The 17222-nt window shown below is 45.5% G+C and overlaps 1 protein-coding gene across 5 annotated transcripts in view; it reads right to left on the bottom strand.

Moving 5' to 3' along the window:
* Positions 1 to 583: 583 nt before the first annotated feature.
* LOC110983998 (nuclear pore membrane glycoprotein 210-like) overlaps positions 584 to 17222 on the bottom strand; it is a 56103-nt gene continuing 39464 nt past the window's right edge. For all 5 annotated transcript variants that reach the window (XM_087131213.1, XM_087131215.1, XM_087131216.1 and 2 more), the window contains 17 exons: positions 14776 to 14914; positions 13720 to 13782; positions 13052 to 13231; positions 12148 to 12360; positions 11447 to 11602; positions 10150 to 10422; positions 9466 to 9641; positions 8609 to 8693; positions 8285 to 8414; positions 7911 to 8047; positions 7368 to 7491; positions 6541 to 6687; positions 6083 to 6336; positions 5073 to 5292; positions 4424 to 4534; positions 3469 to 3582; positions 584 to 3174 (listed from right to left, as the gene is read on the bottom strand). In XM_087131213.1, the coding sequence (XP_086987339.1) occupies positions 3041 to 3174; positions 3469 to 3582; positions 4424 to 4534; positions 5073 to 5292; positions 6083 to 6336; positions 6541 to 6687; positions 7368 to 7491; positions 7911 to 8047; positions 8285 to 8414; positions 8609 to 8693; positions 9466 to 9641; positions 10150 to 10422; positions 11447 to 11602; positions 12148 to 12360; positions 13052 to 13231; positions 13720 to 13782; positions 14776 to 14914 (2656 nt within the window). In that variant the 3' untranslated portion in view covers positions 584 to 3040. The remainder of the gene's footprint in view (positions 3175 to 3468; positions 3583 to 4423; positions 4535 to 5072; positions 5293 to 6082; positions 6337 to 6540; positions 6688 to 7367; positions 7492 to 7910; positions 8048 to 8284; positions 8415 to 8608; positions 8694 to 9465; positions 9642 to 10149; positions 10423 to 11446; positions 11603 to 12147; positions 12361 to 13051; positions 13232 to 13719; positions 13783 to 14775; positions 14915 to 17222) is intronic.

The following is a 17222-nucleotide window of genomic DNA, read 5'->3' as shown; positions in this document are numbered from 1 at the left end:
GCCGCAGGTTGCGGGTTCGAATCCAACCGGGGGTCATGGTATGTGTGCCCTTGGGCAAGGCACATTGTCACTCGTTACCTCTCTCCACCCAGGAGTAATTGGGTACCCCGTGAGGGCAGAGATGGTTATTGTAGTTGATTCAGGTGCACTGCGCCGAAATGGCAGCATCGAGCTGTGTAGTCTCTAAGAAGCTGAGATGGTATTTGGAATGTTTGATTGGCCCAGTTAGCAGGGGTAGTACTAATGAAAAAGCACTTGGGATTTTAATTGTATTAGGCGCTTAAGAAATGCGGTTCCTATTGTTATCATTTTATATGTCAAAACAGAAACATCTAAAAACAGATTGTCTAAGAAATCAGGAAAATTCTGAGGGAAAAATTTGGATAAACCTCATCCCAGCACCAAGTCTAGACTGGCACCAATTTGTGCCAGGGGACGGTGATTCCATAAGAGGGTTACAATGTCCACTGCAAGTGATGCTTTGAAGATAAACTGGCAATTTTTTGTTTCAATTGAAGACTTTCTGGACAGGCATGATTTCAGACAACGGGTGGCACAGATGCACAGAAGAAGACAGTGTGGGTAAAGCCATCACAGCGTTTACTTTCAAAATTTATTATCCCGGTATGCTCACCTTGAAATAAAATTAGAAATCTCAAGCACATTGGGAATGTTTGGTTTTTATAACTAAACCCTAATTCAATACTTACCTGAAAAATGAAAAAAAAAACTAGTTTCCGACAACACGGAAAGCACATCAGAAGTATTAGGCATACATACACAAGTCAGCGCCTTCAGAACACGGACTCAAAATTTCTGAAAGTCCATCGTCAATTTGAAATAACTTGCAGGCTTGCTGGAGCATTCAACATACATTCATGATAGAATTGATCCAAACTTATGCACCTCCGACCAAATTTCCCCAAACATTTGTTGACCCGTGCACCAATTTGCCATCCCTAAAGTGCATGCATAGAATGGAGTGGCTTTATTTGGTCACCAGCAAACGGAGTAACATTAAAATCTGCTTTTCTGGAAGCCGTAACAAAATCCTGTATCATGGGTGTTCTTTTCTGGAAGCAGAAAAGCATTAAGGCAGAGAAATGCAATACTGCAAAATGTTTGTTCTGCTTTTGAGGTGGCAGAAAAATAGAGAAGTTGAAAGTTACTCTGATGGTAGAAATGCAAATGGCCACTTGTCGTCCTCCATAAATGGCCGTCAGTCATTTGGAATGGACACCATGGGCACACCAATCTGGTCCTATCACTGCGGCTACGTGACGAAACATGCACTGAACATGTTTTGGGCCGGGGTCCCAGTTTCTTGTGACTTTGAAACACTACACCATGAGAGTTTTTTAACATTTTTCAAATAGCCCCATCCAGCAACTGCAGCATACGAAAGTGCAACCTTGTTCCCGAGGGTGTTATCTTGCTGCGCCATGTTGGTTCCGGCACCATGCCCTTCACCATCTTTGATAGAATGCATGCACGCAGCCCATGGAGTCGAGGTTGACTAAAAAGTGACCTTATGTGGTCAGTGCCTACGAGTAAATTAGGAAGCAAATCGATGTAATGAGTGTGTGTCTTTAAAGGGGCACTGCAGCACTGTCTTTTGTAGGCTGGTTCCCTCATGTGTCAATAATGTGTCAAGCTGGTAGCCATCATCTACTGTTATATAAAATATGACATGTCCACAAAGCCAATTCCGTTCTTAGATGCAGCATCCACCTGAGTTTGTTTTTGGGGGGTTGGCATAATTGAAAGTCTGAGCAGATATCAACATACAGGAAGATGCCAAGAAAGATTTTCGATTTTTTTCAAATTGTGATGAATGTTTGAAATTCTCCAAAGAGAAACAATAATTCTTCTGCACATAGGACCAATATTCGTGGTACTGATGCAAGTACTTGGAAATCAAAAAAATTCAGAGTTTCGTTAAAACGAGAGGAAAATTCCCACTGATTCAGTCACGTGATTGTGGCGATTACCAGACCTCAAGATCTCTTGAAAAAGGCAGTTTTTTTGGCTCGGGAACCAAACTATGCCTCTTGGGAATTCCAACAGAAGGGGAAGCATTTTTCCCAATGTTTGTTACTTCATAAAGTGACATTAGCAGTGAACAAAAGACAAAACATGCAAAAAGATGCAGACAAAGGGAGCAAAAGATATGACCTATTACTTCTCCAGCTATTTCCAAACCTGGACTAGCTTCCTCAGAATACTAAAATATGAACGATTGCCCCTCACTGACACGCCGTCAAATACCAAGAACAACCTGCTTATTCTTCATACAGCGGGTTCTAATACAAGACGGGCCATTACGGCCTAATTTCAGACAATAAAGTGTAGGACACTACCACTTTCCAACCCCCCTGAGACTTTTTTTTTCCGTAAAGAAAAATTCACTTTTACACCCTGTCTCAAAAGGTGGAACAAAGATTCCACAGACTGTCCAAGACAACGGTAGACTTCTTTTGCCATGGGAGAAACAATCATTGGTCCCATATTGGTATCAAAACTTTAGTAATATCCCTAAAAAACGATTATGTACAGGCAACATGATGACGTAGACGGATTGGCATTATGTACAGACAAAGGATCTGCAGCACCCTTGGCCAAATTACGGCACAAAAAATTACTGTTGCACTCGGCAAAACTAAGTAATTTGACAGACTCCGGGAAGTATAATATTCTCAACAAAAATCCCTGATTTCTTTTATCCGACGTTTCGTTTTAGATCAAATTAAAAAGACAGGATGGCTTGGACCTCCATACTGCATAGCTCTTGATCAGAAACCAGATCTCCAGGATTAAGTAATAAAAAACATCGCAGGAACATCTGGAGAGTTCTGTGTCTGGCTTCCGAAATGTTCCAGCTTCATTACCACAGGCTGGCATTTACGAACTCAAAACAGACCAAACTCGGAACTATTTTTCCCCCCCACAAAACTTGCAATCACACCTTCCGAAATTACAGCTTCCCCGTTTGGCAATGCAGATTGCACCGAGGATCGCTTCCTGGTGCCCGACGCCAGCATTAATACTGTGGGCTGGAGCCTTCTTGCGGGCTGTACGCTGTGCTCCAGAGTTTGGTGGGCGAGCGCTGTTGTTGCTGCGGACGGTGTCGCAGGGAGGTGTCGAAGGCTGACTGGTAGGGACTCTGCTGATTGGCTGAATAAGGAGGGAATATGACATTTCTTTACCCGAAGAATTATCCCAGTGTAACACTGATTAGGGAACGTTTCATAATTACAGAAGGCGGTATTTACTGCGGTACCGCTGTTTTTTTGCGGTACCAGCATTAAGCCCTTTCGGGTAACTAGTGCGGTGCCGCTAAAAAAACCAGCGGTACCGCAGTAAATACCGCCTTCAACAATTATGTTGAAACTTTTGAACAAAATATGTTGGATATATGTATTTTTTTGGTGTGTTTGTTAACAATTCATATGTGAGCTACACACTTACCAGGGGAGTGTGCCAAATACGGAGGGGGAGGAGACCCCGAGGGTGGGGTCCGCAGGAAGACTCCCGTGTTTGGTGGGACTGAGTAGTAGCGGGGGGCCAGCAACAGATGGTAACCTGATGAATGAAACAATGTACATGCATATAATTATGGAAAATGGTTAATTTCTGTCTTTCCTTTACTAATGTTATCACAGAGCTCTTCCAAGGTAAATCTTTCAAAAAGAAGATGACATCTTCGAAAAGTAGAGCGTCAATCAATAAAGCTGTGGGGTTTCATCTGCGCGAGGATATCTCAAGAATTTTACAGACACGCTGCTGGGAATGGCCATCATTTTTCAGCTTGCATTTATCGGAGGTAATCCGTCATTGTTTTGAAACAGTATACCACTGTTTTGGGCATAGCGCACCCACGGATTAGCACCGCGGACAAAAGTGCTCCAGCTCCCTGCTGCTTGCTAATCCAGTCATGTTTGAAAAGACGCCACTGGCATTCACTGGGAACAAAGGCAATTACGTAACACTTCACAATTCTGGCCTCTCTTTACAGGGCGGCAGGCCTGGCTAAAATACTTGGGGGTCAATGGAGGTTACACGTCAGACTAGAGTAGACACCAGACAGTCATTCGTGTGGGTGTTAACATGAATTTTTGAAGAATTTTTAAAATGGAAAAGCTTGAAAATCACCGGTATGTAGGCACTAAATTTTCAAAACCACCAGGCTTATCTTTTCAATACTGACATTTTCTTGCAACTCGTAGAATCACCTCCAGTTTTATAAATTTTCTCAATTCACTGGTTCCCTCTCTCTGACGCATCGTGAAAGAGTTTAGTGAGAACGAGCAACAAAACTGTGCCGCAACGTCAGGTGTAAATAAAAAGAAGATGGTCAGACTATGGGTCGACTTGTAGCTTGCGCCTCGACCCGCCCTCGTTTCCCACGACACGGCTTACTTACAGATGAGTACCATACCGGCGATGGCCAGAATCATGATGAGCAGCAGGATCCAGTAAGGGTAACTACTGAAGATGACTTGCAGCACTCGAGCCCAACCCGTCAGCTGGGGCTCTGGAAGGTCGAGACCAAAACAAAACACAGCATAAAAGTCACAGGGTTTGACAGGTGGTTCTTTCCTCGCCTTTCACCCCTGAGGCCCGAGGTTCGATTCCCAGCTCGGTCCATGGCTAGATTGGGTTTTCGGGTCGTTACCAAATTACGTGGGTTTTCCTCCGGAAAACTCTTCTGGGGTTTTCTCCCCCATCCCAACTCTAAAAACTGTAACTGCTTTTCGTTGTCTCCTCTCAACAGGTTTCCTCAGGCTTGTGAGCTAGAGCCCTCACGGTGGTTTTTAGTAACCCCTAGTTATATTATCAGAAATATTTGACGACGATAATGAAGAATGAAAAATAAATAAATTTTAAAAAATCAGATCGTTCACAAATTAGACAGACCCAGAATACCCAGAACATTGTAAATAGGTAAAGGGAATGGGTGAAGTCCTTAATAGTCGCCTTCAAAAGGCAAGCCAATTTGGAGTACTGCTGTTTTCTTTTCCAGCCCCGGACGAAAAAGGGAAGGACAAAAATCCAGCCGAAGAATTACTCACCGGGGGCGGGTCGTTCCACCAACGGGACTAGGTTGACCCCGACCGGTATGACCGACTTCTGGCCTGTCAGGCTGTCGTACAGCTCCACCTCCGTCGTCTTGACCACCGAGCCGAACTGGCGCTGGGCAGCGTCCACCAGCTGGACGGGGTAGTGCAGGGTGTGGGCGTTGACACTGTAGGGCTTGGTGACCTGGATCAGCTGCGAGTCGGCCACGGTCACCTGAAGGACAGGAAATCAACACAGAGCTGCGTTGGCCAAAGTACATGTACAGTTGGGGCAAACAGTTTACATACGGCACACCTGCTAGAACAAAAAACAGTTTTCCTCAAATTTCACAATTTCACTCATTCCTACCAACTTGTGTTTTCATAAGGACGGACAAGATGGGTCTCTACTTAATGTACACGGTGTATGCGCCAAATAAAAACACCCAGAGACATACATGTACATGATTCCTATTAACATTTACCAAAAAAAATCAAACTTTTACATACTCCAACCATAATATTTAGGGCCACTTTCTGTATTTTTGTCACATCTCAGAGTCACAGTGGACCACTTTCTTAAGAGTTCTTGAAGTGTACAGTACGTACGTTAAGTGTCCTGAGCATAACATGCATATGACGCAGGTCGTTCTATGTGGCCTCCTTTTCTGTCTACCGTACCCGGCTAGTTGGCCAGAACCGGAGTTTAGAAATCTGGGTCCAGAGTTAAGACACTGACAGAGCGTACCACTCTGCTGCTAATGAAGCCTTCTGGGTTTTTACACTAACTTGAGGGGTATAAATTTTCACCAAAAAGTCACTTATGGACTGGACACTCTTCATGGGCACGGATTTCAAGGGGCATTCTCCGTGCCTGCCATTGGCTCTGATGATTAGAAAACATGGCGCCCTCTATCGTTTGGCATGATGTCCATTGGACTGATGAATTTTGTTAAGAGATTAACTTTTTTTTTCTCTTACTCTGCAGAACCGAAGCCTGATAGAAATCAGTTGTGGGTACTCACCCTCAGCGCCTTCAACGTAGCCTCCACCCCCTCCACGATAATGGTAGCATCCTTCTGGGCCAGGCCCAGCGACAGGTGCGCCGGGTGGATGTGGGCCGGCGGGTGGAAGGCAAAGGTGGCCACCTCCGACCTGACCTCCAGCTGGCCGGGCACGGGACGGGCAACCGCGACAAGGGTCAGGTCAGCCTTGAGGGTGGCCAGGTAGCTAGGGGCATGCTTTGACTGGACCTGGCTCACTCCACAGAAATACTGACCTGAAAGTTATTAAAACAGTGACTCTGAAAACGGGCCATTTTTTAAGTTTACATCAACAAGAGCATGGCCTCCTTGCCGCGATTTGGGAACTGCACATGATAGTTTTTCTGATCAAGCGCTGTGCGGGCTCCTCACGTGAATGAAAATAACTGCCACAAAAGTAAAGCCCGCACATGAGCTACCACCTTCGACGGAACACTTACCAGTCTGCACGTTGAATCCTGGGAAGGTGTGGAACAGCTCGCCGGCCTGGACGCGGACGCTGCGGTCCTTGAAGGCCAGCTGGCACTGGAAGGGAGGGGATGGTAGTTCCTGCCTCAGGCTTGAGAGGAGACTACTACAATTATCACCTGCAAAACAACGAAGGGAGATTATCTGATATAAATACACAGCTGCAACGTTGCCTCTAGCACTCTGGAGGCCATGCCAGATACTACTGGCTATGGCTTAGCCAGACACACAAGTCTATGAGAAACAGATGCAGCCGCTAGCCAGCGACTTCCATAGATGCACATGTTATGGTCAGCCACAGCCACAACTTTTGACCACAGCATCATGCAGAGAAAACCGCTGGTACTGTTTTCATTTTATGACCTCGGTGTAGGCCACCTTCATTTGAATAATCACAAATCAGAACTACTTTCCTTGGGATTTCCCAAATTTGGCCCTCTCTTCCTCTCAAGCCTTAGGTTTCCTGCATTTTGCGTAACTCTCTGTCTTTGTGGGCATCTCAAAAGTCAGAAACGTTCACGTTCCGTTGGACTATTGAACACTAGCACTCCATTGGAACGGTCTTCAACAAAACACGTCCGTCAAGTCCTGATCCGCTCCGAGCGGGAACAAAAGCGGGGCGTGTTTTACATAGCAACAGCGGTGAGTGCCGGGTGAGTGCACAATCCTGGCCTCAGAACCGCCCACCAGCATGTCTTCTCTTTGCCGTTGAGGACGCCCTTCAACCCAGGGCAGACACACCACCCAAAAAAATCAGATCTTTTTAACTTTGATGTTCTGTTTAATAACAAAAGCTCACCTTTGAGACTGGGCTCTGAATTCAATGTGACCGGTATCTCGTAGCCTCCTTCGCGTGGCACTGTGGTGAAAAACGGCACGGCCTCTCTCTCAAGAGTGATCTTGTTGATGGGCACGACTGCCACCTGATTGAGCACAGAAAAAGGAAAAATGAATCATATCTTTTGTCAGTGCATTAGTGAAAAGCCCATTTTTTTCCCCAATGCATGGCCGTCTCCATAGATTTTTATGGCAAGGTCTGGGTAAAGTATCTTCACGAAATTTCCTGACAAGACAAAATACCAGCTAAGTATGGTTACCGACTACCGCTAAAAACATCTGACAGTGGATACTCCATGTCACTAACTCTCGGCTGAATGTCGCTTCACAGAGCAAAAAAACACAGAAGAAAACAAGGTCGTCAGGGTTGAGCCTTAGCCCTTATCCAATTGATACGGCTATGGCTAGGAGTGATACCGATATATGTATGGGAAGGAGCAACAGCCGGCAGCGGATGGATCCCATAGGCGTGCATGCTATTGCGTCATTCGGACAGGGCCCTCACCTCAGCATGTGTGGCAAGGCTGGTGGCAATGTCGTGGTGCAGCCTCGTCTGCCCTGGCCGGGTTGCCACGGCAATGCCACTGCTGCCATCCAACTGCAGCACAGAGCTGGTGCTGGATCTCCAGGACCCTCTCTGACCTGGAATGTGGGGAGATTTGTGATTGGCGGATAAGAACTTTCGGCACTTGACACCGACCAATCACAGCAAGTTTTACTTCTCAGATACAAGATATGTTTTTCTTTAGTAACTAAAGATGAGGTTCAATTTGAGAGAAAACATTATCAAAGAAACAACAATCTAGTAAACTCTTAGACCTGAATAATTTTTCCATTCACCCATTCCACATTTCTTGAGGCACCACATTTTCAACCTACCCTCCACAGTCAGTAGAGGTGACCTGAAACATATCACGTCCCCAACAACAAATGTCTGGCTGGGCTGTACCACGCTACCGACGGGGATGTTCACGTAGTCCTCTATCCAGGGGCTGTTCTTATCCCAGACCTACCAACGTCAACGAGAGAAACTCGGCTCTTGAGCAAAATAAGCTTTAAATAAAGGATTCACTATTCTGAGCACTTTTGCGCCAGGTTATTGTCATGTTCAGGAGTCATGAAAAAAGTGTAAGTCATGAGACATGACCTTGGCCAATCAGGAGACAGAATCTGTGGAAGGCGCTACACAGTGGGAGGTCTTACCTTGAATATGGTGCTGCCGATGTGAGCTGCCTGGGCGATGAAGGTACCATTGTCAGGACCAGCCTGTAATCGCAGGAGATCAAACCTGACAAAAAAGATGATAAACTCATTGATGGCAGAAAAAACTGAAAAAAAAAACACGAAGTACAAATATTCCGGTAGCTTTGATAAAATCCTTGAAATCCCTGGTCTAAGTTCTGGAAGTACAAGAAAGAAGCAGCTCTAGACCACTGCTTATCCGGGCTCTGTCCACTGTCAAGAAAATTTGCTGGGGGGAGGTTTCCATTTCAATGTTGCAACCTGATAACGCTTGTTTCTGGTTTGGCTCCCTTCAAGACAGTCAGTTAGGGATATCTTAAGCTTTAAACTTACATTGCTTTGAACCGTCTTGAACCCACTGAGAAGCGTTTAGCTTCAATTTTACCCTTGATATTTCCATTTCACAATTGCTTGGAACTGTCTTGAACCTTATTAAATGTAGCTCTGCATGCAAAAGCAAAGGGCAAGTACCCTTGCACTTGGTTTAAAGGGCAAGCCCATTGGAAAGTTACCACAGTTGAGTTTAATCTTCCTCAATCCTACAAAATCTTCCTTCACTACTTCGCACCGGTGGCAGTTATCAATGTTGATATACTGCTTCAAAACAAGGCTGGATTCACTCCACTAAAGAGAGTGAAAAAAAGTTGGTAATGCCCAGCAGCCTGGTCTTGTTTTGTTACAAGGCCTAGTTCTCTTTGTCCAATTTTGGAGACCCCGGCCACGTGTATAAAGAATACGTGTCCGGTACCAGAAACCCCCGCGGCAAGTGGTTAACTTTGTTTGTAGATTTTGAAAGTTGGGACTAAGAGATTCAATACCTGCTTAGCCTGTGCTCCAGAACAGTGTTGGTGGCCTGGAACTGGTCCCCGACGTTATCGTAGAAGGCTACGGCCAAGGAAAGAGTGATCCCGACCGGGAAGACGGCCAGTTTCTCCCCAGGGCTGGTTGGAAGGTTGCTGGTGGAGTGAATGGCGATGTAGGACACCGGCTTGACCTGGAAACAGATCGAAATGGTTTTAACAGCAGCACTGCTTTGTCAGCATCAGTTTCAATGAGATAGGTTTGTGAGGACTTCAGGCTGACTTGAAAGGACTTTTTGGTTGCCTTGTGATGGGCTTGCAATGGCCTGTGGTTCCACTGGGATGGCTGCTATGAAAGGACTTGTGGTTACTGTGTGAAGGGCTTCAGATTACTTGAGGTGGACTTGTGAGGACTTGTAGTTTTTTGATGGGCTAATGAGGACTTGTGATATACTTCCAAGGACTTGTGGTTACAGTGTAATGAGTTTTTGAGGACTTCTGCTGCCTCGTGAGGGACCTGCATTTGTCCCATGGTTTTCATGTGAGGACATGTGATGGACTTTGAGGACATGTGATGGACTCAACTGCAACACTATTTACTAGTTCTCAATCCTGAGCGTACAGTACAAATCAAACTTCTATCTTTGAAACCCCACACCCAACACATCATAATCTCAGCCCTCGTCCCAAAACAATTTTTACCTTGACCAGGACCACTAGGGTTTGGTTGACACCAAAGTTCTCGTAGGCTGTGACAAGGACCGTGGTCTGGCCAGTATGGGCCCCGGCCGTCACCAGACCCTGCCGGCTCACGCTGATCAGCGGCTCACGCCGGTAGTCTGTGCATTCCGAGGACAGGACCACATAGGACATACGAGCCGAACCGTCCCGGTTGGTCCGGAGCTGGGCCTGGGTGTCCGGGGTCACCAGGAGCTGGTTGTGGCAGCCGGCCATCAGCTCTAGTCGCTCAAACACCTGTCGAGAGGAGAGAGTGGAGAACGGTCTATTATGTGGTGTCTCAGTGGTGTCAGGTGCAATCTCATTCAACTTCAGCCAGCACCGATGGTCCTTCACTGAGCCCATCAGTCTTTCCAAAAGCCAAGTACATTTCAAGCAAGTTCAGTACTGAGCGTTGAAGGTTTTCTTGGTGAAGGTGGCAATTTAGTCAGAGCAGATTGCGGTAGCACCATGCTAGGGTATCTCTTGACAACGGACAGAGCCAAAACGTTGAGTACCCTCCAATTTTTTTTTCAGAATCTCACATACTCACAAAAGAGAATATCCTTCCATGGTGCGACCACGAACCTCTCTGACCGAGTTCAGGATTCCAAAGGAGCATGGTAGTTCACATCCCTTATAACCGGAATCATGATCACACCCCTGTCCATTACGCATGCGCACTCGTGCGCTATCGTTCGACTGGCAATATCCAATCGCAAGAGGGCGCTAAATTAGATTTCCCCCTTGGTAATGCCGTGGGAGGCACGAAAAATTAAACTTGAGGTAATTGCGGCTGACCTCAAGGTTTCATGAGCTTTAAGAGGGCAATGTGAGGTACGGTCAAGTCAAACTTTGAGTTAAAAACCCTACTTTGCCCCTTGCCTAAATTTTGCATTTTTCCCTTACAGGGCATGCTCAAAATGAAGAGACGTCATACGTCATTCAAGAACACCAATATTAAAGCACGGAGATCAAACTCCCAGGCGTATGTTAGTAACCGACATGACAAAACCAGGGTGAAGTGGGAAATTTTACTGGTTTTTACTTCCTCTCCCCACCGCTGATTTTCATACTTCAAAGCGCTAATTTTGACAGCAGAAAACTTTGGTAGCTACCAGCGTTGAAAGTTGTAGAATTTGCCTCGTTAATGCGCACACGGGAGCCACTTTCCCAGAAAACAGCTATGGAGTTTTCAGCCTAGAGTGGGAATCGTGGGACAATTAATCACGGGTGACTGTACTGAGCCAGGGACGCAGTGTTGGCATCACTGATGACTCACCTGCAGCTGAATCTCGTCAATCAGCATGTTGGTGTAGCGGGACTGAGAGGCCATGCTGGGGTTGAAGATAGCCTGCAGCTTGAGCGAAGTCTCCCCTGGATTCAGGGTGTGGATTCTCATGGCCACGTTGTGCTCGGCGTTACTCGACACCCCTTGCTGCAAAATCAATTAAAAACTACGTTTTATATATATATATATATTGGCCCGTTCTTCACATTTTTTGCAGCAGAAAATTTCACTGCAAACTGTTCATGTTATCCCTTACCCATGCTGAACCCAACAAGGTTATGCAGGATTTCAATGGTCCCTAGGGGGTTACCTAACCATGCTCAACCCAACAAGGTTATGTAGGATTTCAATGGTCCCTAGGGGGTTAGGGTTAAGATGCGGTACTGAAAAATTACGCTACGATTATCAGTACTTTGAACTCTCATCAATTATCAGCGAAATCTAATCAGTTCATCGCTGATCTGCTATCAACATAACGGTGAACTAATATCGATACGTCAGTGGTTTGTTATCAAGGTATGAGTTACCCATTATCAACACATCAACGGATTACTATCAATTGATGATTTATCAATAAATCATCGAAGTGTTATCACCACACTGATGAATTAACAATAAATCCATGAACTATCATCATTACATTGACAAATTGTTATCATTTATTTCATATCTCAGATTCCTGTTCCCCCTACCTTCTCAAACACCGGCTCCAGCCGGACCACATCCCGATTGGTCACCGTCCAGAAAAAGTCCAGGCCCGGCATCACATTGCCGAAGGTGAAGGGTGTCTCGTGCTCGCTGGTGCCCATGGCGTACACCGGCATCTCCGTGTCCGTCTCCAGCCGCAGGAGCGGCGCGTGGATCTTAATGCCCGTCAGGCGTATGACGTAGACGTCGATAACGTCCTGAGGAAAGACGAGATGAGAGATATCTTCGCGTAAACTGCCTTTTAAAAACATAATAATGAGGCCATTGCCACATGCTCAATAAAAAGGTCGTAAGGCCTTTCACCATTAAAAAGAAAAAGGAAGCAAACTTCAATGGGACTAACTGGAGGTTTGACTTGAGATCCTCTCGGATCGTGTAGAATCTTTAAAAACCTCAAGGACAACCTCAGGTTACTCGCTCTACTGTCCCTGCTCACTAGGCTGTGAGATCAGCTTTACACAGCAGCTCAAGATTAGAGCATTTGGTTGCCCCCCCAAAAAAACACAAGCTCATTGCTGGTGACATCCGTGTTCACAATATTGGGATTTCATTGCAAACAACAGTGGCCATACCTGAGGAGTTGAAGTCTGGGCGGTGCAAGCTCAAACCCCCCCCCAAATGGAAATGTAAAAATGCCCCAAAAGCGGAACGGTGATGAAAATCACTGATTTGTTTAAAAACATCTCAGATGGCCCCTTCCATCGTTTATCAGTTTGCTGGTGATGAGTATTCCCCCCCCCCCCGGAGATTCCAGCAACACCAACGATGTTGGCACCGTCGCCTCAGACATGTCAGAAGCAAATAGGTCGTCGAACTGGCATGAACCTCCGCATCACCTCCAATTCCATCCCGAATTTCTTGTGAGTCCCACCCCATGTTCTCATCTACCTGAGAGTACACCACAGTGGAGCCTGTCTCCGGGTCGTACCCGACGGCCCTGCCCGTGACTCGACTGTGGCCCAGTGCCAACGCTTTCAGGAGCCCGCTGGTGGCGATGCTGGCAATCTGCAAATCACCCATGCTGTACTCAATCTGCGACTGGGGTTGGGGGCCGCCGGTGCTCCGCACCTGGTGACAAAAGAAGAAACATGTGTGTGTATCCTTTGTCATTCCATTGTTGCAGTGAAGTGCTTCACAAGTGAAGTACTATGTACTTTAAGTACCAGTGAAGTACCAGTGGAGTACAAGTAAAGTACTATAGACTATAAGTACCAGTGGAGTACTTTACCAGTACTTCACCAGTAGGCCTACTCACAGTTACTTTGCCAGTAACATCCTTGCAAGTTCTGTACATTACAAGGGGACTCTCGTCTCCATAAAGATTGGAAAAAAGGCTACAAAACAAAATGCATATTTGGCCTTGAGATGAAGCATCTCCTCACTGGTTGAAAAGAGCCATGTTGGTGGAGAGTATTTATTTTTTTAGAAGCGATACAATCTGAACGCGCGCATTTTATATTCATTTGTGAACTAGCGAAGTGCAGCTCCCACCAAAGGAGCCTCCATTGCTAGGAAAACTACGCCCTCTCTTGGTCCAGCTCGGGGCCCATACACACCTGAAATTCAGCACCAACAATAAGGGTGATGTTTCTGGGTGACAACTGGAGCCGAGGGAAAACCTGCAGGAGACAGATATTTTTAAAAAACCATTAGTATGGAGTGACACAGATGGAGGTTTATTTTGAAAACGTTTTCATTTCATCGGTTGATAGGAAGGAGACAGGCAAAAAAAAAGCAAGTTTAACATAAAAATGCCACTTTTAACAAGCCAGAGATATTTAAAACAAATATTTACTACTACATCTATTGCTTGCATATTAATAACATTTTGGGTTTATAAAAAATACTGGTAGACTCTGGATCCAGAATTTGATTTTTGCACAAATGTTTCACTTAAACTCATCTGATTTGAAAATGTTATCTTCACTGCTTTGTAGACTCTAAAGTTTACAATATTTTTCTCTGTAATTTGAAATTTGACACACTATTTAAATATCAAGTTTCTCGCATGCAGCAAATCAAACCAGGTCAACAGCAACGGAATGTTGGTCTTTCTTGTGAACAGAAAACGTAACTTTTTCTGGTTCTGGCCTAAGGGCAAGATGCTTCCGAGTACCCTCAGTGTTGTAGTTAAGACCTCTTCAAACCGCCACAAGACCCTACAAGACCAACACAAAACCAACACAAGACTGCCAGTCTGAATTGAAGTCACAAACCTTTCAATGAGCTGCAACAAAGAAATTCCTTTGCAACTGTTCAACCTAATACTTGTGATTTGGTATTGTGACTGCTCTTGTGACTGGTCTGATCACTGGTCTTGTGAATGAGGTTGTGACTGGTCTCGTAACTGTCCTTGTGACTAGTCTTGTGGCTGGTCATGCAACTGGTCTAGTAACCAGTCTTGTGACTATTACTCATCCTGTAACTGGTCATGTATTTAAACTGGTCTTGTGACCAGTCTTGTGACATGTCTTGTGACTGGTCCTTGTGATTGCTCTTGTGACACGTCTTATGACTGGTCCTGTCACTATTCTTGTGACTGCTCTTGTGATCGGTCTTGTGACTGGCATTGTGGAACGTCTTGTGGTGGTCTGAATTGCAGCACTGCATACCTGTATGTCCCTGACTTTGCTGGAGACCGGCACACCAGTCTTAGAGGAAGCTATGAAGGCTAAGTTGGTAAAGCCAAGGGTCGCACCATGGACGGTGTAGTAGGCTGTGAACTGGTCTTGAACCTTACTGACATCCGGACTAGAAAAAAATTAAACAAAAAGCATTGAAGATATTTTTGAGAATTTTAGGATACAGTTCCAAATATTCAATGCAGACCATGCCGAGCAAAAAAAAAAGCAAGATTGTACAAATTGACAAAATCTTTGAACTGAATCCTCTCTCCACTTTCCAAAATAAAAGGCTAGTGTACAGGAAGATCGTCTATGAAGAAATTCAGTAAAATGCACCAGCACATCTCTGAATCCTACATGTACAAGTACTGTAGCGTACCGACCTCCTCGCTCAATCTTCAAATACTGCCATATTTAAGGGCACTGGGGGTGTCTGTAGAACTTTGTTATGCTAATGTGAATTTCCATATTCTGATGTCTGTTGCAAGGGAAAGCTTTACGGCTCCTAAGTTTGTTTTCTGCATTAGAAGTGTTCACCCAGACTGATGGAATTTTCAGCGTGGCTAATGTTGCTTTCAATGTCTTGTGCTTCATTCAACATGGCATTTATTCACTACGCATGAACTGTAATGAGTAAACTTGGTGAGATTACAACAGCGCCCTCTGTTGCCGAGAAAAACCAAGAACAAATCAAATGTTGGAGAAAGTATGTAATTTAAACAAGAAAGGGACCCCTGACAATTTTCACACAGTTCAAAGGACCGGCTGTCAGCACAAAACAGGTTTCTGAGTAAAAAATTTGCATCGCAGAGCCGACAAGGATGTCTTGTGACCTTTTCAGCAATTCTGACGCAAATTCATTCTGATCTACTGCGGAAATTGCTGTTTCCAAAAGAATCTAGATCACTAATTTCCTTTCTCTTCGGAGGTAGACACTGCGTGTTTCTCGACTGGAAGAAGATCTGATTTCGGTTTTCCAGACTCTGATGTCCGGAGACCTGGCCGAGATGAAAAAAAAAACAAAGCTTACTAGAAACAAGTTTAGAAAAAAAAAACCTGGCCACTCGATGAAACCCCCAAAATGAGGTGTTTTCTGCTTCCCTCGTCCTCTGTAATGACTGAAGACAAGACAATGCAATTACGACGGCCATATTAAACAATCTCCCAGGGCCTAATCCCCTACAGTGTTGTGTGTCTACGGGCTCGTGTCTGTGAAGGCAACGGCCCAGCGCTTTGGGCTTGATATATCATCCCGCGGTTGATCAGGCAGTGAGCTGCGACGGCCCCCAGGCAAGAAGATTGCGTTTCCTTCCTCCTGGCGAGACCTTGGAGGGCAATGATGAGGTTCCGATGAGTGAGATTCTGTTCCCCAAACAAAAAGAAAGTACGCACATGTGGCTTTCCAACGTGCAGGAGAAAGCAGGACCGAGCTGATATCATTTTGGGGGGGGGTTGATCAAACAAACGAGGCAATCATATTTGTACCGGCACAGTATGTTACTGCATACTCGTTATGTCCACATAATTGAGCCGTCTCGAGTGTCTTAAAGAGGGACTGTGTACTTTTTTATAATCAATTTTCTGAGGCGAATCCTGCGGCAGAAATCTAGCTCAGCACCAGACATTGTGTACTATTTGTACACAGAGAAACCAGCCGGTGGAATAAAAGTGCACATGTACATGGGCTGTAAACGGGGCATTCCATGTGTCTTATTTTACAAGGGTCTATGGTAATGACTGTGGCTATTTCCCATGGAGTTGTGTGCAATTGCTAAGCCGCAGCCAAGTCATTCAGATACAGCCTGAGCAGTCTGCAGAGCCGCGGTTTTTGAGGGCAACAATGGTGAATACTTGTAGTCAGCCTCGCATGTATTCTGTTGAATGCTGTACAACCATCAAGCCATCTGCACCATCTGCAAAACCACAAGTTAATACCTGTGCACCTGTACACCTGTGCACCTGTACACCTGTGCACCTGTACACCTGTGCACCTGTACACCTGTGCACCTGTGCACCTGTACACCTGTGCACCTGTACACCTGTGCACCTGTACACCTGTGCACCTGTACACCTGTGCACCTGTGCACCTGTACACCTGTGCACCTGTGCACCTGTGCACCTGTACACCTGTACTCGGACATTAAGCTCTCTGAGTGACCCTGTAGGGGATGGTCTGTGAAGTTTAAAACTCGGCAAAAGAACTGAAAGTGATGGGCAAGTTCGATCAAGGGCCACCGGTGAACCAGTGGTTGGTTCGTGACGTACCTAGCGCATGTGCAGTGAAGTTGAAGTGCAAACGACCCTAGTCAACTTTTGTCAGGTCGTTAGGCCGCAGGGGAGAAAAGGTGGCGGCAGGAAGGGCAGAATAGCAAAAATAAAAGTGAAAATGGTCGTTGACGAGTCACATACTGTTCTTCCGGCATTTTTCTTATTAC

This window comes from Acanthaster planci, linkage group LG21 (assembly GCF_054643075.1).
Source record: "Acanthaster planci isolate LZ-2023a linkage group LG21, COTS_SCS, whole genome shotgun sequence".
Taxonomy (NCBI): domain Eukaryota; kingdom Metazoa; phylum Echinodermata; class Asteroidea; order Valvatida; family Acanthasteridae; genus Acanthaster; species Acanthaster planci.
Note: the sequence above shows the minus strand (reverse complement) of the source record. Positions and strands in the feature narration are given on the sequence as shown.